The following is a 26,654-nucleotide window of genomic DNA, read 5'->3' as shown; positions in this document are numbered from 1 at the left end:
TGCGTACCTAGATTTGAAGCTTTCGTGACTGCAAGGATTCATACGCTATGTTTTTTTCGGTAAAGTCACGTAGGTAAAAAAAATGTAATGAAATAAATGAAAACGACGCCCGAAACGTCGTGATTTAATTTAGTTGTTTTCATTTATTTTATTTTTTTACCTACGTGACTTTACCCGAAAAAACCACAGAGTATTGCGTACCTATGAGCATCCACACGGAGAATCGAACCCAGGTGCCACCACTCAGCTGCAGCATGAGGTAGATGTTGACAAAGACGCTCAGCACGGGCAGCACTGGCAGGCAGGGCACCTGTCATCAAGCAGGGGGCAGAGCATGGCAGGTCGGCTTGAGTGTGACCTCTTACTGTACAGCATTTGACCCCGCTAGAGGGCAGTCACTACGGTCATGACAGCACAATACAATGCTAAATCGGCGTGTAAAAATGCATCGAATCGTAATTTAAAATTAATAATTAAGCTCATGATGCGCGGATTGACTGCTGTGTGTGAGAACTCTATATATGATATGCAAATGACACACGCACTGTTCATTTAGGCCAAATGGGCCAAACGTGTGCGTGAACGAGGCAGAAAAAAATGACGGATACATATGAGGATGGGCAATAAATGAGATGAAAAATAATTGATTCCTGATGGTAACTGATGGTTACTCGGTTAATTACAGAGCGGGCTTGATTACTGCTATAAGATGGAGTATTTTTCATGGGAACCGAAGGGAATTATAAATCTAATGCAGAATAAATTAGCAAACAGTGTTTACGAACGTACAGTGTTATAGCGGTCATGCTCATAGTATGTTCATTTAATGTTTAAAGTGAGACGTAGAATCGTGACAATTCATCAAACTGCTGAAGGGCCAATTGTTACAACCACAATATTGCGACTGCCGGCTTCCTGGAGACGATGGGCAGCCAAAGCTCTCCACTACAAATTAGGGCACTCAAAGCCACCTTGCAAGGGGGCCAGTCAAAATGTGTTAAGCACAGGAAATTATATTCCGTCAGCATCATTTATCAACCCGACCATCTTTTGAGAAGTTTTATTCCACAGATTGAATCACTTACTGGCAATTACTAAAAGTAATTGTTTTTTTTTTAATTCACAATGAAGGCAATTAGAGTAACCACCATTGGGGTGTTATTTTTGAAGGTGGCCGCGTGGCTTGGGATCCTGGCGCTAAATGTGTCGCGTAAGTGTCACATCACGGGAATGAGCCGCTGCAAAATTTGTTCTGTTTGTGTGAAGTGTGAGTGAAATGTATAGCCGAGATTTTTAAAAAAAACTGTAATTGTTTTGACACATTTCATCACGGTGGGGTTTTTCTCTTTGTGAAATACTTTTGTCTGTTGCGTTTTTTCCGCACAATATTTGCTGTAATTACTCTCTTGGATTGTGCATTCCTTGCGAACTAGGCTATCTCTTTTGAAACAGATATTTGTCTCCATGGGCTCTCGCATAGTTCAAATAGGTTTGCTTGCTGTGATGCGTATATATTTGCCCAATTAGCAAATACGCATTTGCGAACATTTTTTAATTACCCAAATAGTCTTCAAAATTAGCACATGTGTTGAATTATTAAGCCACGTGGGATCACATGAAGGCATCTAAATATGGGGGGCCCCAGTCCCACTTTCCCCTCTATAGCTCTGCTCTTGGGCCCATGAGCCCCAACGCAGTCACACCACTTTCATTTATATTTACCAGGTAAGGCTCACTGAGCTATACGGATCTTTTTCAGAACCAACCTGATCACAAATGATAGCTCAACCAAATGGCTTATCATCATGTGGACATTTGTCGCAGCAGTCAAATACTCTAAACGCATGTTAATTCTAAATGTGGAGGGAAAAATCCGGAGGATCCCGAGAAAAATCCACACGACCAAGGGGAAAAAGAACACGCAAACTCCAATTACACTAGTCAACAAAAAAAAAAAATTCTGGCCTGGACTTTTGCAGCTGTTTTAGACTAATTTGAGGGTGCTGATTCCAATTCTGATCTCAGATTTGCTCTATCACATCTCATTTTTATGCTATCGGCATACCCCATTTTCATTGATTTTACCCGAAATTAACTCTGTCACTTATGATTGCAAGTTGTTGTGAGTCAGTGACTGCTTTTATGGTGCTGTATTTTTAGGATAGTGTGTTTATAATATCATTTTATGTAGATATCCACATTTATTTAATATTTTTCTTCTGCAGTATTTATTGAAAATGCAATATTTGATATCTCAAAAACCTGATGTGATAGACGAAAACTGATGCCAGATTTGGAATCAGCACCCCAAAATTACATTAAAGCCGTTGGAATACCTTATGCCAGAAAAAGTGTGTTGACCAGTGATATAGAGCAGGCATCAGGATCGGGATCAAACCCACGACTTCCCGCATACTAGGCGAGGGAGTTAACATCTCTCCACCGTCGGCGCCCCACCACTTCCACATATGATCACGACACCGCTGCTGCGATGCAGTGCTCTGCGTTAATCACGCGTTACTCTTGGAGAATTTAAAAAAAAATATACATTCTGGCTCATGACGTGACATTGAAAACACAATTACAATAAAATTAGGGGGGGGGGGGGGCGGGACAAGTTTGGTTTACACGTTGGCTTTCGCGACCAATATTATCCATTACAGAGCTCTTTGGATCCCATTGTGTAAATAACAGGTCCCTGCGGGGTGGGCTGGTAGGAACGAATAACCAAAGAATATAAACATAATGTATTATTACACTTGTTAAGCCAGGAAAGCCTCACTCAGTGTAAATGTTTTTGTAGGGTCCTGCCAAGTGTTTGCAGTAGGGGGCGATGTTGCTACACGGACGGATGGACGGACGATATAATCTATTGTAGGCTGGTTCACTTCGTTCCTACCAGTATAAATGTGTCGTTAAACTCGTCACCATCCGACGCAACCAATTAGTGAGGGTGGTGGCAGATTTAACGACGCATTTATATTCACACGACCGAACCCAAAAACCTCTATGATGGAAAACAAGTTTGTTTATAATTTATGTTGCGGGTACCATGAACTCGACGCGCGCCCTGCTCTGTGGCTGTGCGTGGATTAGCAGCGTGGCGGCACCAATGGCGAGGAGCAGCAGGGAGAGCGAAGCCAAGACCCACGGCTTGTGCAGCATGGTGCTCATCTCGCGCACTGCCAGCCCGCTAAAAACACACGCCAGCACCGCTGTGGAGAGGGGGAACAAGGGTGGGGTGGGGGGGTGCCAATCACCCACGTACCGGGATCAGCAATGATTCCACAGAGAGGCTCTTCCACAGATTAGGCAACTTCACCTGTCAATATATAAAAGTCACCCTGATAACACGCACGTACAGAAGAGCCCTTGTGTTGGTCCACTGCAGGATGAGGGCCTTCCCGTGCCTTGCGGGTCAGGCGGGTTATTTGACCATACTTCACCATGATGGTAAGCGTGGGATGGTGAAAGCGGGGAGCGTATAACGTGGATTTCGCTGCAACTGTCTCCTGCCCTCCACAACCCACTCCGCAGTAGTCTATCATACCTGTCGTGCAGGACAGTTGCCCGTCCACGCACTCACCAGGCTCAAGCCTGTTTAGCTGGCGATGTCTGATGTGGTCGAGCGATCTTTCTGGGTGATTTCACCATAGGCTGTAATAATAATTGTAATTATAGAAAGTATGGTTTATTTATGGAGCCGGTGAAGAGCTTTGACACGCACAAAAGCGAATGCACCACCGCCATCCGAGCATGGGTGATAAAGTCAGTTCGAGGACGAGATCGACACCGTGATAATGTACGACCATTTCTCCCTTGATATCAAGAAAAGTGGACAAATTGTGCAACTGTCCTGATGCTAACTCGGTTGATTACAAAGCCGGCTTGATTACCGCGATAAGGAGATAATTTTGAATATTTTTCATGAGCACCGAAGGAAATTATGAATCTAATTCACTGTAAATTTGCAATAATGTTTTACTAATATGCTATGCTACACTGTAGTTGTCATGCTCGTAGTATTTTAATGAATTGTTAAAAATAACGATAACGCTTCTTTATACCTTATACACCTGGACAGGAGCACTGCCCAACAATGCACAATTCTTCATTGGCCACTTCTTCAGCTGGTCTGGTGTAAATAATCCAGGCTCCGTGCAAAACTGCAGCGTTTCCAAACGCAACGTACTGTGCGACACCGCTGGCAAGCCCACCCCGACTCGTATTTCTAAAAGCGCAGAATTTCCAGACATTTGGTCAGACTTGGGGGGGTGGGGGGGGCTTACCGATCAGCCCGACGCAACCGTTGACAATGAGAGCGGTGCGCTGGGTAGGCACGCGCGAACGTGGGAAAAACAAGTCCCGGCAGCCAACCCCCGACGGGACAGGGTCGGGCGCGCCAGCAGCAGCCTGCCCGTGCGCCATAGACGTCGCGAGGAACAGCAGCTGCGAGCAGTTATGCCCCATCAACGTGTCCGACTTGCTCATGGCCTGCTCGCCACTCATGCTCTCCACGATCACCTCCCTGCACTGGCTGTCAGGCCGGTACCTGCGGTTAGCGCGGGCAAGAAGATCGAATGCGATTGGGATCGAAACCGTAAACAAATCAGAACACTGGGACACATGCGCATTCAGCTGGGAATTAGTAATTTATTTTCTATAATTCTAGATTTGAAGCTTTTGTGACTGCACGGATTCGTACTCTTAGGTTGTTTCGGTAAAGTTACGTAGGTAAAAAAATAATAATGAAAATAAATAATAATAATAAATGAAAATAACTAAATTAGATCACGACGTTTCTGAGGCAACACAAGTCTCTGTCTTCAGGTGGCACCGTCACAACCAAATTTACTGTATCAAGTGAAATTTACTGTATCAAGTGATTCAGTAAATGTATCAAGTGATACAGTAAATTTGGCTGTGACGGTCCCACCTGAAGACGGAGACTTGTGTTTAATTAATTTAATTTATTTATTTTCATTCATTATTATTTTATTTCATTATTATTATTTTTCTATAGTTTATCATTTAGTGCATTTCTTAATCACGCCATTCTTATAGAACACGGCTCTAAAGAACGTGCTTTGCTTCACATGCATAGTCTGAAGAAGTCTTGCAGATAGGGGGCAACATTGCCACGTGTAATCCCAATTGAGTCATTTGGCAGCACATTTTTCACATTTCACAAATTGTGACGGTCACGCCAGCGCACAGTCACCTTCCCTCTTAGAATGACGGCACGGGATCTTGAATGTCCACTGTGAAGCAGACGGCGCGTGTTTTACGACGAATATATCAGCGGCATTAAACAGGGCACGCGGCCTGCCAAATTCGAACCGCGATCCTCTGCAACGAAGAGGTGGCCAGGCCACCGGTGGGACCACGTACCGCAGGATGAGCACGCAGGCGGCAACCAGCGAGTAGGCGAGCAGAGTGCCGATGGACATCATGTCTACCAGGTCCTTGAGGTCAAAGAGCAGGGCCATGACCGCTGGCAGGGGGAAGGTAGGGCAGCAGCGCACGGAGTTTTAACCACGAGTTACGTTTTAAACATATCCGGTCAATTTTAGTTTGAGCCTTAAAAAATATATATCCGTAAACACATTCCTACGGAGGGAGCTGGTAGGAACGTTGGGTTGCTCGGTCAATGGCCAGGGTCACGGCGGCGTGGTGTATTCCGCAAATATGGCCGACTGTGAGGGCAGGCACAAGCCGGCGTGAGTAGGTTAAACGTTGAGTTTTATAAGGGCACCACGGGGTGACCAGCCCCTCCCCACCCAGCCCCACCCCTCCCACCCCCCACCCAGCCCCTCCCCACCCTCCCCTCCCCACCCAGCCCTTCCTCACCCTCCCCATCCAGCCCCTCCCCACCCTCCCCTCTCCACCCAGCCCCACCCCTCCCATTTTTGGATGCACGATGGACGGACGGACACAATAATCCCCTGTGGGCTGGTGGAACCAGGTGGTTCCTACCAGTATAATGATCTTCGTTGGGATTGTATTTCTTCGAACTTAATTATTGCCGTTATTTTAATTACCGGCGAGGCATCCGGCGGAGAGTGTTGCGGCAACAGGCGTCCGCCGCTCGCTGACTCGTGCCAGGTAGCGGAAAAGCAGCCCGTCCCGTGCCATCGCGTACATAATCCGGGGTAGGGGAAACATGCTGCCCAACATGCTGGGGCAGGGCACGGTGGGTAGGATAGGGTGGGCAGGGTGGGGCAGGGTGGAGCAGGGTGGGGCAGGCAAGGCGAGGACGTTTGTGTAGCAACACGTTTATAATAAAAATCTAAACTCGGTGAGAAAAAAAAAACAAGGCACAATGAGATTAGTGTTGCTTTTCTTTTTCGGAATATAAATCATTAACACAACCCATCTGGTGATGGCTTCTCGCTGATTTGTTTTTAAATCGCGACATTTGATTTGCAGTGGAGGGATGATTGCTATACATACATCAAACACTTACGACTTGTTTTCACCTGTTCAATTCTGCACATCAACGCCGATGACCAAACCACCCTGTCCAATCTCGTCGGATCTCGTAAGCTGAGATGGATTGCGCCTGATTTGTACGTGGGTGGGAAACTCCCTTTAGGTTGTGAGGTGACTTGGAAATAGCAATGCATCAATGGGTTACTGAATCTGTCTGTCCGGAACATTGAGTGCTCCCACACTTCTGGCGTGGTTTTTTTTCTGGATACTCCAGTCTTCCTATTACATGCCAAACAGCAGTTCACGGAACTAGACAAACATTTTAAAGGACCCTTCTAAAAAAGAGTTCTGAGACTCAATGAGGCTTTCCTGTGTAAACGAAATATATTACATTTCGATTTAAAGCTTTCGTGACTGCAGGGATTCATCTTCTTGGTTCTTTCGGTAAAGTCACGTAGAATGGAAATAATAAAATCATAAAAATAAAACATAATAAAATAATTCTCACGACTTTACCGAAAGAACCAAGAAGAGAAATATATTACGTCACACCAAATGATCGAATACACGCGACAGAACACCCGCGATGGAAATGTAAGAAAGAAATCGACTCATTTGCTGGATCGTTGCTTCACAGCACCGTAATAAATGTTGACGGCTTCGGGAGGCCTTCATCCAGCAGTGGAACAATCGTGGCGACAGGGTCATACCTGGCGGAGAGGGCACACAGCGCGCCAGCTGCCACGGCATAGCGTGCAGGTCCCCAGCCCACAAACTGAAAAGCGACGGGCAGCGGGTTGTTGGGATCCAACAGGCAGTAGGGCATGAGCAGCGTGAGGGCGGCCGACACGCCAAAGTACGCCAAGAAGCAGAGCAGCAGCGACGCCACGATGCCAAAGGGGATGGCGCGCTGAGGATTGCGCACCTCCTCGCCTAGGGGTGGAGGGGTCGCAGGGTCAAGTGTCACGTGTGGAGGTCGCAGAGGTCAAGTGTCACGTGTGGAGGTCGCAGAGGTCAAGTGTCACGTGTGGAGGTCGCAGAGGTCAAGTGTCACGTGTGGAGGTCGCAGAGGTCAAGTGTCACGTGTGGAGGTCGCAGAGGTCAAGTGTCACGTGTGGAGGTTGCAGAGGTCAAGTGTCACGTGTGGAGGTCGCAGAGGGCAAGTGTCACGTGTGGAGGTGGCAGAGGTCAAGTGTCACGTGTGGAGGTGGCAGAGGTCAAGTGTCACGTGTGGAGGTCGCAGAGGTCAAGTGTCACGTGTGGAGGTCGCAGAGGTCAAGTGTCACATGTGGAGGTCGCAGAGGTCAAGTGTCACGTGTGGAGGTCGCAGAGGTCAAGTGTCACGTGTGGAGGTCGCAGAGGTCAAGTGTCACATGTGGAGGAAGGTAACGGCTAAAGGTGCAGCCCCTGAAGTCACTTGGTCACGTCACTGTTGGCAGAGGCAGCTCAAGAGAATCCCTCCGATCAACACGGTTGGCCTATATGTACGATGCGAAAGAAATTTCGATTTAAAGCTTTCGTGACCGCAGGGATTAATATTATTGGATCTTTCGGGAAAGTCACGTAGAAGGGAAGTAATAAAATAATAAAAATAAAACAGAATAAAATGCTCACGACGTTTCGGCCACAACACAAGCAGCGTCCTTAGGACGCTCTCTTTTCAACAGCTCTGGTCTTCACCTGAGGACGGCTGCTTGTGTTGTGGCCGAAACGTCGTGAGAATTGTATTATGTTTAATTTTTATCATTTTTTTATTTCCCTTCTACGTTACTTTACCGAAAGATCCAAGGATGCGCGAAAGAAGTTAAACATACGTACATACGTACGTATATTTATCTTCTCTTCCATGCTGGCCAGACGTCCCAGAAGAGATAGCAGCACCCACACTCTGCAACACACAACCTGCTAAATTGACTGCCTTGTGGGTGTGCCCATTTATACAGCTGGGTGGCCAGAGGAGAAGGTATCTTTAGGAAACGTTCCCATTGTTTCAACCGTCGCACTGGGAGAGGTGGCTGTCATCAACAGGAGGTGAATGAATACAACATTTCCTACGAATCAATGAATGAGCGAATGAGCTGATGCATCTCGATTGACGTGAATCGTACCAGTGGTGGCGATGCAGTCGAATCCCACAAAGGCATAGAAGCAGGTGGCTGCTCCCGACAGCATGCCTGTCACTCCGTACGGCATGAAGCCGCCCACTCCAAAGCTACTCGAAGAGTTCAATCCTGCAGGGATATTCCTAGAAGAGGCATTGACAATCATAATGACTTTCAAATAGGAATATGATACATTAAAGTAGTTATGTTGACAGCGGTGGTTAGCAACTCACCCATTGTTATGCGACGTAAACATAACGTCGTAAATCACCTATATTTGGTACACGAGAGGTTGATGTGGCCAGAATGACGAGCCTGGCCACCTTTGTCTTTCCAGTACCAAACTATACACAATATCTTAAAAGAAATCATCTTGAGCTGAGTCAATGCAGAAGATGTCCATGCAAAGGTTCGATACCAACTGCTACCCACGTATTGCATTCTGTCTAAAAGTCAAACCTGGGTCGTTGGAATCATAGCTCAGTGCAAGAATCACAAAGACGAGGGACCCCCGCATACCCTTAACAGACTTTTTGGTGCAAGTACTGTTGGCGAGCACGTATGAAGACTGGCACAGCGCACCGAGGGGTGGCCAGAATCACTCCCGGCGATGTCTAAACAGCAGAAAGAAAGTATACCATACAGCCAAACAGAAAGTGCTGTTTGTTGCGAATTTATTAAGGTCCGCATGGTGCACGTGTGGTCAGCGCCACACCCGGCCGCCACATTTGCTGCTCCAGTGCTGATGTTCACACACTGCACCAGTTGGATCGGATATCACTGCCACTGGTATCAGCCGTGACCGCAAATTGACCTCGAATTGCCAAGTTCATAGCACAGCGCGCAAAACACTATGCCACCACTACCCACACGTACCATTTATAAACGGTTGGCTGCGTACGGTGTGAAAGAAGTACAGCATATATACAAAAGACAAAGATCCCCTTTATAGCCTTAAAACACTGTTGGGGCAAGTGCTGTTGGCGAGCACCTTTGAATATCGGCACGGCACACGAGGGGGTTAGTGGGCAGCACCACGCCCGGCTGCCTTTGTCTCCCCAGTGGCGATGTTTACACACCACACCAGATACTCATTTGAGGCTGAGTCGACCTAGGGGGGGGCCTAGCCCCAGTTCAGATGATCATCACTGGTCGTTGATCGTGAGCGGGAATCGAACCCCGGATTGCCGGGTTCGTAGCGCAGCGCGCTAACCGCCACCACCACCGCTCCTCACAAACATACATGTACCGTACATACATACATACATGTATGCATGTGTAATGTAGTAACTCGGCGGGAGACGACTTCACGGGTAGCACACTCTTTTATTTCACCAACTATAGTTACACGGGTGACTAACACCAGCTATAGTTACTCGGGTGACCAACACCCACTTAGTTACACGGGTGGCTAACACCAGCCTAACCCACACGGTTCTCCTGGCTACACCAACACGGGCTCTTACGCCCCGTAGCCTCTCGGAACACACCCAGCCGGGGTGTCCGTCTCGACTCTGGGTCCCACAGTCCCGACCCACATGGGCGTCGGACCACGGGTCCCACAGTCTCGCCTCCGAGCCACACAGGGCCCCGGTCCTGACAAGGACAGCGGGACTAGGGGTCTCAGGGCACTACTTCTTCAACTCCGTCTTCAATCTTCAACTGGTTAACAACAACCCCGAGTGCTCCCGCGCGTCTTCCTTTATGTCCATCCTGCGGACGTCGCTGAGAGCACCCATCCCATTTGACCAATCACTGCGCGCTGCCCACGATCCTCTTTCTCACCTCGTGTCAGCGCGCACAATCCCACACGCCGCGCCGCCCCGTACTCACTCACTCCCGGCGCGCGCGTCCACACCACGCCCACATGCGTGCCCAACCCCGCACCCCGCGCCGCCCCGTGATCCATCACTGTCGGCGCACGTCAACACCACCACTACACATGCATCGACACGCACTCACATTGCCTGTGTGAGGTTGGCCACTTTGTCTGGCGAGAGCTGCCAGTAACTGGTGTCGCCCTTGATGAAGCCGGCGATGATGACGAAGGTAAGCACCAGAGCGTTGATGCAGGTGAACACCTTGTTGATGATGGCCGACTCCTTCACGCCGAACGAGAGCAGTCCTGGGTCAACGGAGAGAGGTCACGGCAACGTTGGAGAGCGGCGTCACATACCGCCATCCACATCCCTGCTCCGCGCGTCCCAAGAAGACCCCGAACAATTCCGAGCCCGGATATACTTCAACGTGTGTTGTTGCATGAAGGTTATTTTGTGTAATTTTTCTTGTGACGATGAAGGCACACTGAGCTACGTAGCTCTTTTATAGAAGTGGCCTGGCCACAAATGATAGCTCAAAGAAGTGGCTCGTCACGTGGAAATGCATAACAGCTGCCAACTACTCCAAACGCACGTTTACAAATGTGAAGGGAAAACCGGAGGGCCCGGAGAAAAATCCACACGATCACGGGCAGAGAGACAAGCAAACTCCAAATATACAGCACGCAACAGGGTTGGGATCGAACCCACAACCTCCTGTATAGCAGGCGAGGTGGTTAACATCTCGCCATCACGGCACCCTTTTAAGAGGCGTGGAAGACAAAAGCAAAGACAAAGATGCCCCGTATAACCTGTAACAGACTGTTGGGGCAAGTGTTGTTCGCGAAAACCTATGAAGGCCAGCACAGCACACGAGGGCGTGGGTGGCCAGCACCACGCCCGGCCGCCTTTGTCTCCCCAGTGGCGATGTTTATACACCACACCAGATACAATTTTTAGGCTGAGTCGACCTAGGGGAGGCCCAGGACCGGTTCAGATAATTGTCACCGGTGTTGGTCGCTGGGTTCGCGGCGCAGCGTAGCGCTAGCCGCTACACTACCGCTAACCCTTGCGTGGAAGACAACGCAGACGTGCACAAGCATCGTCGCTGATAACCACTGGGCTTGTGCGTTTATGCATCGCGTCCCCATTTCTCCATTAAAGTACTATGAGTCACCAACATGTAAGGCGGCATGATCATGCAGCAGTGACTTCAGTAGGCACCAAAATGCATCTTCACTCACAAATATAGGCAAGGATCGGTCATCTGTTCGGTGGCTTGACAACAGCTGCCTCGGCTATGACGTGGGCGATCACGATGGCCGTTGTGAAGCGGCTGGCTTGATTCCAGGAGATTAGCGTGCACCGCACATTTTGATAAACGTCACGGCGGTTTTGCTCCACACACACACACGAGAAAAAGGCTCCCTGCTCATTCACGAACCCCACCTCAGAGGTCGCAACCGGGTACCCGATACCCGTACCCTACCCAATACCCGGCTACCCGTACCCGGCCGGGTACGGGTACCCGTTTGCCACCCTGGTATGGCCGGGTACGGGTAGGCCGTGAGTCACTGGTGAGTAACCGTTTGTCACTCATTTCCCAACGTCTTGTCTCTTCTCACAATTCAAGTTCCTAGAATCAACCCACCCGCGCCTGCAACATGGCTTCATCCCAGAGGTCGCAATCGGGTACCCAATACCCGTACCCTACCCGGCCGGGTACGGGTAGGGTACGGGTACGGCCGGGTACCCGTTTGCGACCCCGGTGCGGCTGGGTACGGGTACGAGGGGTAAGGAATCAAAACCCGTTTGCGACCTCTGTCCCACCTGCACCGCTTTTGCCGAAGATTATTTTCTCTTTCGAGTACAAGATGTGAATATTTAATCTTCTATACCTCAAGCCCACGGCGAGCGCATAAGTGCATTACGAGAGTGTAACGAAAGACCGAACCTCCTTTCACCCTCGGCCCCTTAAGCCTCGCCCTGATGAAAGTAATTTGTCTGCAAAACCATGGTGCAACACAACGGCATAATCACAAACATTGCCCTGACAAAGACGTGTAACTTCCTTCGTGTATCATTTTACCATAATGCCGAGAATAAATGTGCGCTGCTGCTAAGCAACATAAATAACATGTTTGCCTCAGTACATACATTGCATGACAATACATTATGCTCATTGAACTTTACAAGTTGGGGGAAAGAGATTTGTTTCATCATCATCATTGTTATACATTTGTCCTTCAGAGCGTGTTGAGGCGTCAAAACAAAGGGAAATTTTTGATAAATACTCAGTAAGGGATTGGAGAACACATACAATGTTCAAACACAATATAGCATAGATAATACGCACAGCAAATGAGAATAAATAAAATTGAAACGCTAACAGGTTATTGAGACGCCACTGTTTTTTACACACTTCACTCCATTTGAGTTTTCTTTTTCGATCGTGAGAATTGAACAATCGCGTTCAATTTGCACCATTGTTGTAAGGGCCTCTGGCACATTGCTCATGCAGCGTGCCTCATCATGACTTCACTGTCAGTAATCGTAAAAAAAATTGCCTTTCAAGTCAAAATTAACAAGGAATAAAAACCATGCACAAGCGTGGATCCTCCGGCGGCTTTTCAACACGTGATTGTCAAGCGAGCGTGCAAAAAGCGGTACGTCACGAGGCCGCTATGAGCTTCAAATAGCGGCTCTTCCAGGGAGGGCGCAGGGTAAGGCTTTAATCGGGGTAAGCCCCTGACAACAACACAACTTTATACCGCATCAGAATCGATTAATTTTTTACGAGTCATCGTGACTCTAACAGACGGGCAGACCTACCGCGCCAACGCCTTCAACTACAGTTGGAAAGCGTTAAGACGACCACGGTGAAACGGGGGAGCGGTCGATCCCTCACCGGCGAGCAGCATGATGATGAAGGCGGCAAAGACGTCGGGGTAGCGAGCCAGACCCGGGGCGTCCATCACCATGTGCTGGCCAAAGAAGGCGCTTATGTGCCCCCCGATGAGGTCGTTGAAGTTGGCGCTCCAGGCTCGCGCGACGCTGGACGTGCCTGCACCACGGGGGGACATCGAGTGCTTGAAAACGAGGACCGGACGCCAAGCAGCCTGGCAACAAACAGCACTGCTGACGGAGTGGTAGATGATAATGATAACAATAATTCAGACTCTGTCTTCTCGACAGACCTGTTCTCCATCTGAGGACGGCTGCTTGCGTTGTGGCCGAAACGTCGTGAGAATTATTTTATTATGTTTTATTTTTATTATTTTATTATTTCCATTCTACGTGACTTTACCGAAAAAACCAAGAAGATGCTTGAAACCCCTGAGGGTCTCAAACCCCGCCGCTCGCGCCCTCCCGTGCCGTCGCGTTTGCTGCGTACGGGGCCCAACGAGCACCGGACGCCAAGCAGCCTGGCAACAAACAGCACTGCTGACGGAGTGGTAGATGATAATGATAACAATAATTCAACGAGACGTTCAAATTGAGCACGGTTACAACTGGCCACAATCCGTGGAATTCACTGTTGAGAGAAACAAACCAGAGCAACACAACAAATACACTAAATCCCCGTCATATTTCAGGGTGTTTGGAGCGTGCCACTGAATAGAATAATAAAAAAATATAAAATATTCCATTCGGCTTGCAGGCCTCGCCATTCTTACCAATCATTTGTGTAACTCAACAATGCACATTAAGACACAGTTGCATGTATATTACCATACTCAAAAACAATTCTACATCGCTATCTCGTCATTGTCCAGATGTCACGCGCGGGTTTAACTGCTTTGCCCGGCACGGCGTGATCTGGGAACGTCAAACATTCACAGAGGGGTCTAGAACAGCGTGCATTATGAAAGGGGCCAATATTTGGCAATAAATGACCCAAGTCACCTCTTGTGGAAAAGCAGTTCTCAACCTGTGGGTCACCCTCTCCTAGAAGGCTACAGAGCGCTTTTGCAGGGGGGTATAAGGCTGCGGCATGGATACCGTGCAGGACACAAATTCAGAATGTGCGCGGGGAAAGTTGGCATAATATTCAGGCAAGAAAAACACAATAATCCAAAAAGTTAAACGAATGCCTTACTAACACCGTGTTGACTAGAGGCGTGGGCATGTGATCTGTCTTGCATGTTGTGGCCTTGATTAGGGGGCTTTATTGTGATGGCACCCCCCTGCCATAATAATAATTGTTGAGAATGACTGGCTACGGCTTGCCTTCACAATAGACAATGAAGTCAATAATGTTCACACCCCAGTTCATGGGCCAAAATCCCCATCTCTTGTCGAAAGAAGTCAAATAGCTCTAACGTGTGTTGAGGAGTGGAGTGCTGACGTCAGGTCACGCTCGCCTCGGGGGGAATGCCGTCAAGGAAAAGTGACGTCACGCCCCCCGGGGTATTTGAGGGAAGACCCGTGACGTAGACGGGGGTCTTCGCCGTGAGCCAGAGGAGTAAGTGTTAGGGGAGTAGGGGGCTCCGGGATAGAGGGTTGAGAGCCAGGCTAAAGGGAGCTGCTTTACCCGGCTGGCCGAGTTGGCTGAACCCTCGGTCAGTGCTGTGGGAAGAGCCTGATAGCCTGGTAGGGTGTAGAGAACTCCCAGTACCCTTCCCCTTGGGGAGATTAGTTAAGAACTCTGTGTTAACCCCTTCCCCCGAGTTCGGCTCAAGCCCTTAAATAAACAGTTTGGCGTCAGCCCCTACACAACCGGCTTCCGCGTCCTTCTTACCACGCAACACCTGTATGGGATTACCGATGTGATAACGTCCCGAACACTCTCCTTCATTCGATTACGCAAATCAGTGTCACGTGACAAAGTTGCCATTCTGAAACCCTTGAAGAGCAGCGCATCACCCTGTGTTGAAGAAAAGCCCCGCAGAAGCAGGCACTGCTGAAACAGTTCTGAGGTGCGCGAGCCCCATGACACGTCCCAGTGTTTTGCACCTAAGCAGGTGGCTTGGCAACCCTGCACCAGCGGCGAGAACATCTCAAACGCACGAGCGTAGTTGTTGCGCACGCACCGATCACGTACGACAGGATGAGGTTCCAGCCCGTGATGAAGGCCAGCAGCTCGCCGACGGTCACGTAGCTGTAGAGGTAGGCGGACCCCGTGCGCGGCACGCGCGCCCCGAACTCGGCGTAGCACAGGCCGGCCAGCACCGACGCCAGCGCCGCCACCAGGAACGAGAGCACGATGGAGGGGCCGGCGTCCTGGCGCGCCACCGCGCCGGCCAGCACGTACGCGCCGGCTCCCAGCGTGCTGCCCACACCCAGCGCCACCAGGTCGAAGGTGGAGAGGCAGCGCGCGAGGCTGGAGTCATCCTTTCCCGCCGGTTGCTCCATGGGCTTAGCGGAATACAGAATAAAAGGTTAACACTCCTTCCCTTGATTAATGCTACCCCTATCCCCTGCCTTTGATGCTGCTAATCCTGCATAATGCACGGGCATAAGTAGTACTAATCACATACCTGCATTTCCCATATCCCCTCCCTTTGATGCTGCTAATCCTGCATAATGCACGGGCATAAGTAGTGACTAATCCCATATCTGCATTTCCCATAAATATGCTAAATTCCTCTTGATATGCAAATTCCTTTGTCAAGGTGCTCTTCCCCCTCCAACCCAGCTTAAATATACGCTGCCAAGCGTGGTGGTGTTCATTCAGACGCTGTCTTTCTGATAGACCTGTTCTTCACCTGATGACGGCTGCTTGCATTGTGGCCGAAACGTCGTGAGAATTATTTTATTATGTTTTATTTTTATTATTTTATTATTTCCATTCTACGTGACTTTACCGAAAGAACCAAGAAGATAGCGATAAAAGCTTTAAGACCCTCGTGTCAAAGTTTACGTTGCGCGCATATTTCAATCCCGGCGTCGCGGCGAGTTACCTTCCTGCGCAGGAGGCGAGTGGCCACGGCACGGGCGGTAGCGCCCCGTCGCTCCATGGCGTCCTCCGGGGAACTTCGCGAAACGCTGGGGCGACAAAACAAAACAATCCGAAGCGAGACAATTATTGCGACCAAAGCTAAACCTGCCCGCGATGGCACAACGCGAGACTCGGCGGTTTACCGGGCCCTTCGGACTGCGAGGTCTTTTTTTTGCGATGTAAAAAAATTATAACGTGCACCCAACAATAACCACTGAAGCGATTAAAGCAAACAGCTTCAAAAGTGCATGGCAGATGGCACTGACCTGCCAAGGCGAGTGTGGATAATTTGGCACATGCAATGCGTGGACACAATTGCGGAATGCGTTGATCGAGGCGGCTAACCAATAAAAAAAAATGTTTTTTTTATTGGTTAGCACGGATCTTACCGTTCAACAACTGGAATCGAGTGTTGCACACACGTGGAGACAGGTGATACGCACATGCCACTGGTGGCCTAGCTTTTTCAATGCCTTGTTCGGTTTTCTAAAAATGTTCCTACATTAGCGCTGTCCTTTTGTCGGTCTATCTGTTGATAACGGGGACAAGACGATCCAATGTCAACAAAACGTAAGCGCAATGTGTTGCTCTGCAGAGATCATCCTAAAGCAGTGGTTCCCAACTTGTACTCTGCAGACAACTCTGGTGGTCCTTCAGGCCATGGGAAGTAGTCTGCGGATGTATTGCAGACACTGGAATCGGGAATAGTTCCATGTTTTTAGATGTCTCATTGGTACTTGGTGGTCCGCGAAAATGTTCGGAGGATTGTCGGTGGTGTACGGGTGCAGATAATTTGAGGACGGCTGGCCTAGAGAGAACCGGTCAAACTGATCAAAGGTTAAGGCCCACACCATTCCCACCCAAAGCTGCAATCTGATAACGCTGGCAAAGCCTACGGGAGCGTACATTGCTTCTTCCTGCGCGCCTGGCACGAGCACTCCCGTTATTATCACCAGTTCACACCTTGTGAGGACACGCGCACGTTGGGAAGCATTACAAAATGCATTCATCTGCACGGCCTTTTCCTCGATCAGTGAAATTTTTTCAAAAGGCCGCATCTGGAAAACATTTTTTATCTAACTGCCCTCCAGCCAACGAGCCCGCAAAGCACACGGAAAACACGAAATATCCTCGCTCGGTCATTTATTTTCTTTAACGCAATATGTTTTCCGATGACAAAAACAGATTCAACACTGCAATGCGAGTGCGCGGGAGACGTTGCTAAAATAAACGTTTGCATCATAACAGCGAGGCATTTTATTATAAATCTCCCTCGCGGGCATCACAAGGGCGTGCTTTCATGAATGTAAACCGCAGGCGCGTGAGTAAGGCACACAGCGACGTCTCTGTTGTGCCCTCAGAGGATGCCTGCGGGGATTTAAAAGCTGAGCCAGAAAGCCACGGTGCACGACACCAACCCAACCAACACCTCCGCCGATAATTAACGTGCGCAGTAGTTAGTGGGTAAGAAACGTGGTCATTCGTGACGAAAACAAAAACTGAGAACTGGCCAAAGATGAATTGAGAAATGCATGCTCACAATTACATTGAAAGACAGAATCAGGAACACGTGATAATAATAATAATAATACATCTTCATATAGCGTCGTTTATCCAAAACTGCATCTTGCAACGCTGGACAAAAACGAAAATAAACAAAGATATAATAGAGCATTGCACGGATGAAAGTTAAACATATCTAACTGATAAGAAACGTAAATGGGCTTGGACTGGACTTGTGGCTTGGAGGTGACAATGGCCCACGATCATGTAGAAGCCAAGGGACAGAACGCGTATAACTAGAGGACGTCCGCTGCGGAGATGGAGGGATGGAACGAGCTCGTGTCCAGGTGCTACACTGGATTGTTGCATCGCATGGGGTGGTGCGGTAGTGTAGCGGTTAGCACGCTGCGCTACGAACCCGGCGACCAGAGTTCCTTTCCCGCTCATGGCCAACACCAGTGACGATTATCTGAACTGGTCATAGGCCTCCCCTAGGTCGACTCAGCCTCAAATGAGTACCTGGTGCGGTGTGTAAACATCGCCACTCGTGTGCCGTGCCGGCCTTCATAGGTGCTTGCTAACAGCACTTGCCACAACAGTCTATTAAGGCTACATGGGGGATGCTTGTCTTTGGTTTTATTGCATTGATTGTGAGAGATGGTGATGCATTGGGGAGGCTTTCATCCAGAATTACATTGACGCTGGCTTATGATGATGATGATGATGAGAAGTTAATGCAACAGAGCTCTTCCTGCATCCCAAGGTGCCTAAAGTATATTATGTGTCCATTTTCAATGTGTCTTGAGCCACACCAATCCAGGAAACGTACTGTGTTTTAATGTGTTTTCATTTGGATCTGAAATTACATATCAACTTACATTCATTGAACTGAGAATATATGCACACACTGAATACATATTTTTATTCTGGAGCACTGAAAATTTGCCAAATAAGAGCATTTGCATTCTCCTCGCTCCATCCAATATGGCTTTGATTGAAGCTTCTGAATGTTGGGCACGTTTCGTCAATGCGCGCAGCAAGATGTGAGAATTTTCAGTTAAAACATGCCAAGCAATAATGCGTCCAAGTTCCTATTAAAGATTCAAAAATAAAATCCTTCACCAATGGTGTAAATATATTCCAAAGTTGCTTTTTGCAATGTCCCATTCATAAATCAATTGTTATACAAAGCATTCCCACACCATGTAAATAATATAATATACTGGACATAGAGTTGGAAAAAAATACCTGACAACGGTTATACAATCACATTTAAGTATTTCTTAACCTCGACCTCATTATTATATGCAGTTAGGATGCTATCAGTTTGTGTGTAAAGGAGCAAAGTTAACAGACACTTAAAACAACAAAACCCCCACTTTCACCGCACTTGGTAATCCGGTTTAATCACAGGCGAAAGGAACCTTGATTAAAATTTAGGATCTCAGAAGTGCCGGCTTTGTCTTCTAAACCCTGAGCCACTCAAATTAAAAATAAGTATCAGCGTTTTACTCATTGTGTGAGTTCACTTGAAGAGCAGTATTTACGCATTCCAAATTACTGCAATGAACTAGAAACAGGAAGGGTTGAGTGTGGGGCATAAGTTTTAAAGATTCGGAATGTTAAAATGATTTTAATTTATGCACTGAGCAAGATGGGGAAAAAACAGTGAATAAAATAACACCTTATATTCCACTCATCACTCTTCATCCAGACATGTATCTAATCTCTCAAAGAGCCTTGCATTTTTAGACACGTATTATTGTACAACTGATTAAACACTGAAACAAAGTTGTACTTTGCGATCATTATCTTAAAACACATTTTTCCTCCCATTATAAAATTCGAATTATACCGTGGCATACATTACGTGTTGAAACAAAGACCACGCTTTTAAAAAAAGGTACTTATTGTCAATTTCCTCAAATGTTATTCCGATTACGTTGCCGGCGTCAAGTCGCGAGAAGCAGCGTCCACTCTGAACCCTCGTAAAGCAGTGCCGCCCTTCGTGGTAGAGAAGCAGACGTTACAGGGCTGCCCACCAAGAAACCGTCAGGTGACCTCTGGTCCAGACGGTTAGGGGGCAGCGCTTTCTCACCCGCAACGCAAGTGAGATTGATCATCGTTTCGTGGGTCAGACCAATAGTTTTAATTCTCAGAGCTGGAATTGAGACAAATGAAGTGGTGCATAACTAAGTGTTATGTTATAATAATAGATTTTTTACCCTTTTTTCTGGCAACAAAACTGAAACCTTTTTACAAGGAATCATGTTTACATTAACCACAATACCTGCAGTCAGAATGTAAACAAAAAATACACTCTGATAATGTATGCATTTACACCATTGGAACCTCATTTGCCAGTAAAAAATATAATAATTGGTTGTTTACCCTTCTCTCTGGCAACAAAACTGACACCTTTTTACTAGGAGTCATGTTTGCATAGACCACAATACCTGCAGTCAGAATGCAAACGAACAACACACTCTGATAATGTATGCATTGTCCTTGAAATTGATTGATCCACACCAGAGACAGCTTTCTTTAGAGCCTAGTCTCATATGGTGTGCGACCAGATGACGTCAAAAGGCGCACAACTCAAAGACAATGCACCATCAGAGTAGTGAGGGCTCGGGGTAAGCATTTACATCATGAAGCCTCCTTTGCCAGTCGCAAAATATAAAAATAGGGTTTTATTTTGTGCAGTCATTGGTAGCTGGGCTGAAACGATCAACTCGCTCCACTTGAGAACCTGGTTTAAACACAGGCAGCTACATGGATTCGAACCCAGGCTCTCGGCTGTGGCAAACTCAGCACTCTCACAGCTGAGTAACCCGGCCACGTCATGCTGTTCTTTTTTTAAAGTTAATGGGGATAAATTGAGCAATTTTAAACACAAAAACTTTCAAGACTCGGTAAGTAGGAAAGGGCTCAAATTTGGCTTCCAGAAAGGTCGTTGTAGCATCCTCACATTTAGAGTGTCATCTCTCCAAATCAGTTATTCCACGGGACAAAAGAAAATGTGTTGCTTATCCAGACAGTGTGAATCCGTCTCCATTTCAGATTCACAAACCACTGCTGAAATTGTATATTCAACTCAGGTTGTAATTACGTGACATTTTCCTCACGGTGATTTCGTCTGAGATAATTAAAAAATGTCACCTATCCATGATATCATGGGACACATGGCAGCTATAACAATGATAAATATAATCACACACTGAAGGATACTTTTCAACATATTGGTTACACAATTGCTTTTAAGTATTTTTCACAGCGGGCTCATTATTATAGCGAGTGAGAAACAATATCAGTTTGCGTGAAAAGGGTCAAACATTTGGCTGACTGATATTTGGGAAATTAATGATCAAAAACAACAAAAGCCACACAGCACGAATAAATATATACCCAGATTGTAACAGTGTATCCGACTGCGACACTCACCACGCATAAATGAAGACCTGGTGTAAAACTAATTAAATGTAGGCATCTCGCATTTTATAATCACACGTGAATCACTACAATTACAAGATAACATATACGTGAGAGAAACAAAATGGGCTTCATATTTTTTCCTACGAATTCAACTGAACAGAAGTGGGGAACAGAAAATATTGTGCACATATGGTGCACATGTGAAAGCCTTTTAAAGGCATTACCCTTGGGTGTATTAGATAAGCAAACAAGAGAGAGTGTGTGTGTGATCAATTCATCTTAGAAGTCAGTGAACATTAACGGGGAACTACTTGGAAGGGTGCCACAACTTCCAAATGAAAGTGCAGTAAAACTCCTTGTTATCCGTGACGTATTTTCTGCTATTATCCGCAGCAACTAAAGGGTCCGCAAATTATCCATCTTATTATCCCCTATTCTCCCAATGTAGCGCGATTATCTATGAGTTGATGTCTCTCTTGTGGGGAGCGGTGGCATAGCGGTTAGCGCGCTGCGCTACTAACCTGGGCCCCCGAGTTAAATTCCCGCTCACGGCCAACACCGGTGAAGATTATCTGAACCAGTCCTGGGCCCTCCCCTGGTGCGGTGTGTAAAACATCGCCACTAGGGAGACAAAGGCGGCCGGGCGTGGTGTTGGCCACCCACCACCTCATGTGCCATACCGGCCTTCATAGGTGCTACTCGCTAACAGCACTTGCCCCAACAGTCTGTTCAGGTTTTTACGGGGGATCTTTGTCTTTGTTTTCTCATCTTGTATTTCAGAACAGTTTTCTATTGCCAGGCCGGTTCGTGGTGGCTATGCACGCCTGTATTCCAGCACTGTGGAGGGATGGTGGATCACACAAATATTTTGTGAAACTGCCCTCCCGTGAGGTGCCACACATATTAAAAAAATGTGGGCTACACCTGCACCATCTGTATGGGATAGAGTGTTGCCCCCTTGCACGCGTGGATTTCCTCCGGGCACTCAGGTTCCCTCCCACATGTGAGCATTCATTAATTTGTCGATAACGCCTTAATATATGCAGGACCGCAGAGCTTGGGAAGGAATTCGGCGTTGGCTCACTGCCTGGCTGACTTTATCCGCTTGTCTGTGGTTCCTCCTGATGCCTTTAAGTCGTTCTTTCTCTTCGAGTGTGAGCGAGCACTGTGCAGCGCGTTACAAGTTGAAGTTATTATTAAATAACTGTTGTTATTATTATTATTATTGTTATCAAATTTAGTGACCAGTAAGTGGACTGAGACCATAAAACTCACTACGTTTTGGAACCCGGTTTAACCACAAGCAGCTTGCCTGGATTTGAACCCATGCCGGCTAGAGTCTCTGACCCCTGAGTCCTGGAGCCACTTGGCTGGCAGTAATATTTAAAAAAAGATTCGCCACCAGAGGAACTCAGACTTGGCACCAAGTAGTCGCAAATCCATATCAGGTTAGGACAAATAATGCTACTCTGTAATTAATGTAGTTTAGCTGCATATGCAGGACATGCAGTGGTCAGCTAACTACATACGGTGCAAAAGAAGTTCAACAAACATACACGTGTACCTTCCTCACATCCACGACAGGGGCACAGAGTCAAGGAACCCATTGTGCATTCTGAAGTACAAACAATATTCATCAGAACTCCTCTTATCTTCGGTTATGTTGGGGATTAACACGGATCCCTTTAACTGCGATGCTATTTGTGAATGTGCTTCACTTATGCACAAAGCAAATGCGGATAACATCTCAAATAATAGGAATACTGTGATTTGTTGATGGAATCCTTTTGTGCATGGAAAATTTACAGATTATAAAAATACAGATGCATTCAGCAAGGAGGAAGGGAAACCCTGCGGATAATCACGAATTTTTTTCATTTACAACTTGTTTACCCAGGGCAGTTTCTCTGAGTCTCAAGACTAGTCTTTCTGGAGGGTCCTGCCCACGTGTTTTTGCAGGAGGGGCGATGTTGTGATGTGTGTAATCCCATTGTAGTAATTTGGAGGCAAGTTTTCAGCATTTGGATGTTTGTATGATGCCAGATCGATACAACGTATGGTTTTTTTTAACCTATGAGAGGAAACCAGAGAGCCTGGAGAAAACTCATGTAGCACATGGCCACAACGTAAGCTCCACGCAGAAACCCACACCAAGTCAAAAATCGAACCGAGGTTCTCCTTGCTGTAAGCGCAAGCGTTACCACTGCACCACTCTGATAACTTGAGGAATCGGGGCGCTGATGATCGAAATTTTCATGGACCCTAAGGGATAACTGAGTTCCACTGGCTCAAATATCAAAGATCTTTTTTTTTACCTATCAGTCCCGATTCACCAACAACCCCTTAACTAAAACACCTGTCTAAACTGCCGGATGTGTTTGATAGCATCGCCAGATGCCCGTGTGTGTGTGTGGGGGTGGCTCAGACGTCAGCAACAATAAGCAGTCGGCTGTTGCCGTGCAATTACCTCCTTCATATTACAGCGATCCTATCCGGTCCGCCGCGGACAAATTGCACGAATGGTGCCACGGAGAGGAACTAAGATTCAATGCGGTGAATTCAATCCGAGGTCCCAAACGCGCCGTTGTCTGTGCTATTTTGTCAATCCGACTGTTGGGTGGGTGCCCCGCACTCCCACACTGCGCGAGTTTCATAGCGGGTTTTATTTCTACCACACTTCAACCGCACTCGTTGAAATACGGTGGGTTTTTTTGGAAGACAGTTTTTTCCTGGATTTTTCTGTTGCGTGTAGTCACTTTAAGATGTTTCTTGTTCATGTTTTTGTTTTGTTGCGTTTGCACCCGAGTCAAGAGCCGAATGGCTCACAGGGTTATGCAGTACCTAATAAATGAAACTCAAAAACTGAAACAGTGCGTTGCTGGGGAAGAACTCGGTTACCCGTCTACATAAAAAAAACGGGATGCAAGCGCCCATGCATACTTGGACCAGACCTGAGTTACTGTTTCCATGGTGTTGTTACAAAAGAGTGGGCACGCTGCCAAGGAGTAACGGCGAGCAGTTGAAGCAATGGTGCGGGGTTATCCTAAAATCCCACCCACCCCCAACCACCTCCGTCCACCCAGCAGTATGGATGGGTAACATCCCCGTCAGTCTGTGAACAGGTCGCGTGCTGGTGGGGTAAAATCAGTGCGGGGTTAAGCTAGCGTGGGGCCCTAAATTTTAAAAATCACATAAATATTAAAACACAAATTTTTACTTGCATAGTAAAGTAATTGTATTTTTTATTTTCTATACAGCCAGATAATACGACAAATCGCTAACCTTAAACACCCAGTCGTTGATAAAAGTTGAAGGCGGTATAGTACTATAGTAATAGAGCAAGTGCAGAATCACTGAACCGGAATTGATAGCTTGATAGCATTTAGCGCGGGGCCCTTGAAAGTGCGGGGTCCGTAGCATATGTAGCTACTTTTGCTACGAGGATAATTATCCGGCACTGGGTAAAATATGGGTACTCGTGCCTCTTCCAAGACATTTGACCGGCATGGTAGAAGTACACCAAACACCCTCTCGAGCAGCGCTCCCCAACATTTTTGGCACCAGGGACCGGTTTCGTGGAAGACAATTTTTTCACGGACCGGGGCAGGGTGGTTCATCATTGGGTCTTTCCCCCTTTTCAAAGAAGCTCTCCAGCGACGTTTGTGTTTTTTACTCATTTTGGCTAGGGGGGTAGCAGCTTGTGGGCCTTACCAAAACTGTGACCGAGACAAGTGCGTGGTGCGGAAAAGAGACGCGGACGGAAGTGGTCAATAAAATCATGGGCGGACCACGCGCGGACTCACCGCTCTCACCTCCTGCTGCTGTGCGGCCAGGTTCCTAACAGGCCACGGACCGGTACCAGTCCGCGGCCCGGGGGTTGGGGACCCCTGCTCTGGCCCCTGGTGGTCTTTAGTGCGGCCCTTGACGTGCCCCCCCCCCTCGACCATACACAAATAGTGAAGACGCCACAATGCAGGCGGTGTGGCAGCCCTCACACTGGTGATGTCTTATCGGCGAAAGTGCCCCCCGTGAAAATTCGTGAAAATCACTGCTCTAGAATAAGCACTCTAGAGCTCGCCCTCGAGGGGGCCCTTGCACCAGCCGTGGCGTGAGCAAGACATTGCAGGGCTGCACCTTTACCTATTGTTACAGAGAAGCGTCTGCGCTCAAATTTACCTGTTGTGAAAAATGCGGCACGGCTGAATCCGATGGCTCCGCTACAAGTGGTGTCTGACTTGCGCGTGTCGCGTTGACTGCTTTTAATAAACCGACGCACCGATGCCTGGTTTGTTAGTTTTGTCCGTGTGTTTGATGTGTAAACACAATTGGTGTAAATGTCTGTACGAGTGCTTGGCCGAGCAGCAGCTCACTTTAGCAAGAGCCAGCCATGCTGCCAACAAACAATCTGTGCATCAAACCCCTGCCTCGCTAACGCGACCCAGCGAGCATTAGCTGACTTGCAGTTTTGCTGTATGCATGCGTGACTAATCAAATTAGTTGTTTTTTTCCACCTGGCCAGTGAGCATTGTGACCTTAACCTTTTTGTATAACTTCCGTCTGTGAGAGTGCATTAGAAGTGTTCGACTGCACTGCCTTATTATCGGTGCTTCCATAAATCCGAGTTCAACTAGCACTCAACTACAATACTGTACACTGACAATTAACGTAAGCATCATTATCATCAGCGACGATCGATCCACTGCTGGATGAAGGTCTCCTTCCCAGGCCGTCGCCACCTAGCACAGTCCTGTGTGATAGCTAGTGACGGAGTGGACTATGGCAGCCTTCACGCGGCCCAACTCTGTCGAGTGAAAAGTCGCGACGAGTCCCATCAACGCGACGACCGAACGTCGATCGATATCCCCCCCATTATTGAAATATACTCAAAATGTCCCCCCAATATATCGCTATAAAAAATGCTATGCTATGTAAATACAAACAACTACAGTATTTGATCAACCTTGGCCACAATATCTGGACTTGTCTTCATATAAATCAATGCATAGATTTCTGTTTATATGATTGTGGTTATGGTTGTTCTTTATTAATCCCTAATCTCTGCCATTACATACAATGAAACAAGAAATAGTAAAAAAGTAAAAACAGAGCAATCTAATACAATACAATATTAGACATTATTGTAAAAAATAAAGAAAAAGTCCATCCCATGTGCTAGTGGTTTTTCTATATTCTAGGCAGGAAATTTTTTTGAGATTTAGATATTTTTCTGGGTTGGGACCCCCAGACACCCTAGAAGATTTGGTCCCCCACTCCAATGTTGACTCCATGGCTACGGCCTTGTAACAATCCATCTGCCAACCTGCAGACAAGCTGATTTCATCATTCCATCTCCACCGTGGCGGGACTCTCTGATGTGTTCCCTCGTTTGGATTATGCACCACGGTTAGTTTCGACCTCCGGCAA

General features: G+C 47.4%; 1 protein-coding gene across 1 annotated transcript in view; it reads right to left on the bottom strand.

Moving 5' to 3' along the window:
* LOC144722724 (cationic amino acid transporter 2-like) overlaps nucleotides 1–26,654 on the bottom strand; it is a 34,881-nt gene that overhangs the window by 5,609 nt on the left and 2,618 nt on the right. Inside the window, exons 2-12 of the mRNA XM_078601075.1 lie at nucleotides 16,255–16,339; nucleotides 15,385–15,709; nucleotides 13,260–13,415; nucleotides 10,497–10,659; nucleotides 8,541–8,677; nucleotides 7,143–7,365; nucleotides 6,042–6,178; nucleotides 5,392–5,494; nucleotides 4,290–4,552; nucleotides 3,052–3,215; nucleotides 202–310 (exon numbers count right to left, since the gene is read on the bottom strand). Coding sequence (XP_078457201.1) covers nucleotides 202–310; nucleotides 3,052–3,215; nucleotides 4,290–4,552; nucleotides 5,392–5,494; nucleotides 6,042–6,178; nucleotides 7,143–7,365; nucleotides 8,541–8,677; nucleotides 10,497–10,659; nucleotides 13,260–13,415; nucleotides 15,385–15,709; nucleotides 16,255–16,311 — 1,837 coding nt within the window. The 5' untranslated portion in view covers nucleotides 16,312–16,339. The remainder of the gene's footprint in view (nucleotides 1–201; nucleotides 311–3,051; nucleotides 3,216–4,289; nucleotides 4,553–5,391; nucleotides 5,495–6,041; nucleotides 6,179–7,142; nucleotides 7,366–8,540; nucleotides 8,678–10,496; nucleotides 10,660–13,259; nucleotides 13,416–15,384; nucleotides 15,710–16,254; nucleotides 16,340–26,654) is intronic.

Source organism: Lampetra planeri, chromosome 15, assembly GCF_965212315.1.
Source record: "Lampetra planeri chromosome 15, kcLamPlan1.2.h2, whole genome shotgun sequence".
Taxonomy (NCBI): Eukaryota; Metazoa; Chordata; class Hyperoartia; order Petromyzontiformes; family Petromyzontidae; genus Lampetra; species Lampetra planeri.
Note: the sequence above shows the minus strand (reverse complement) of the source record. Positions and strands in the feature narration are given on the sequence as shown.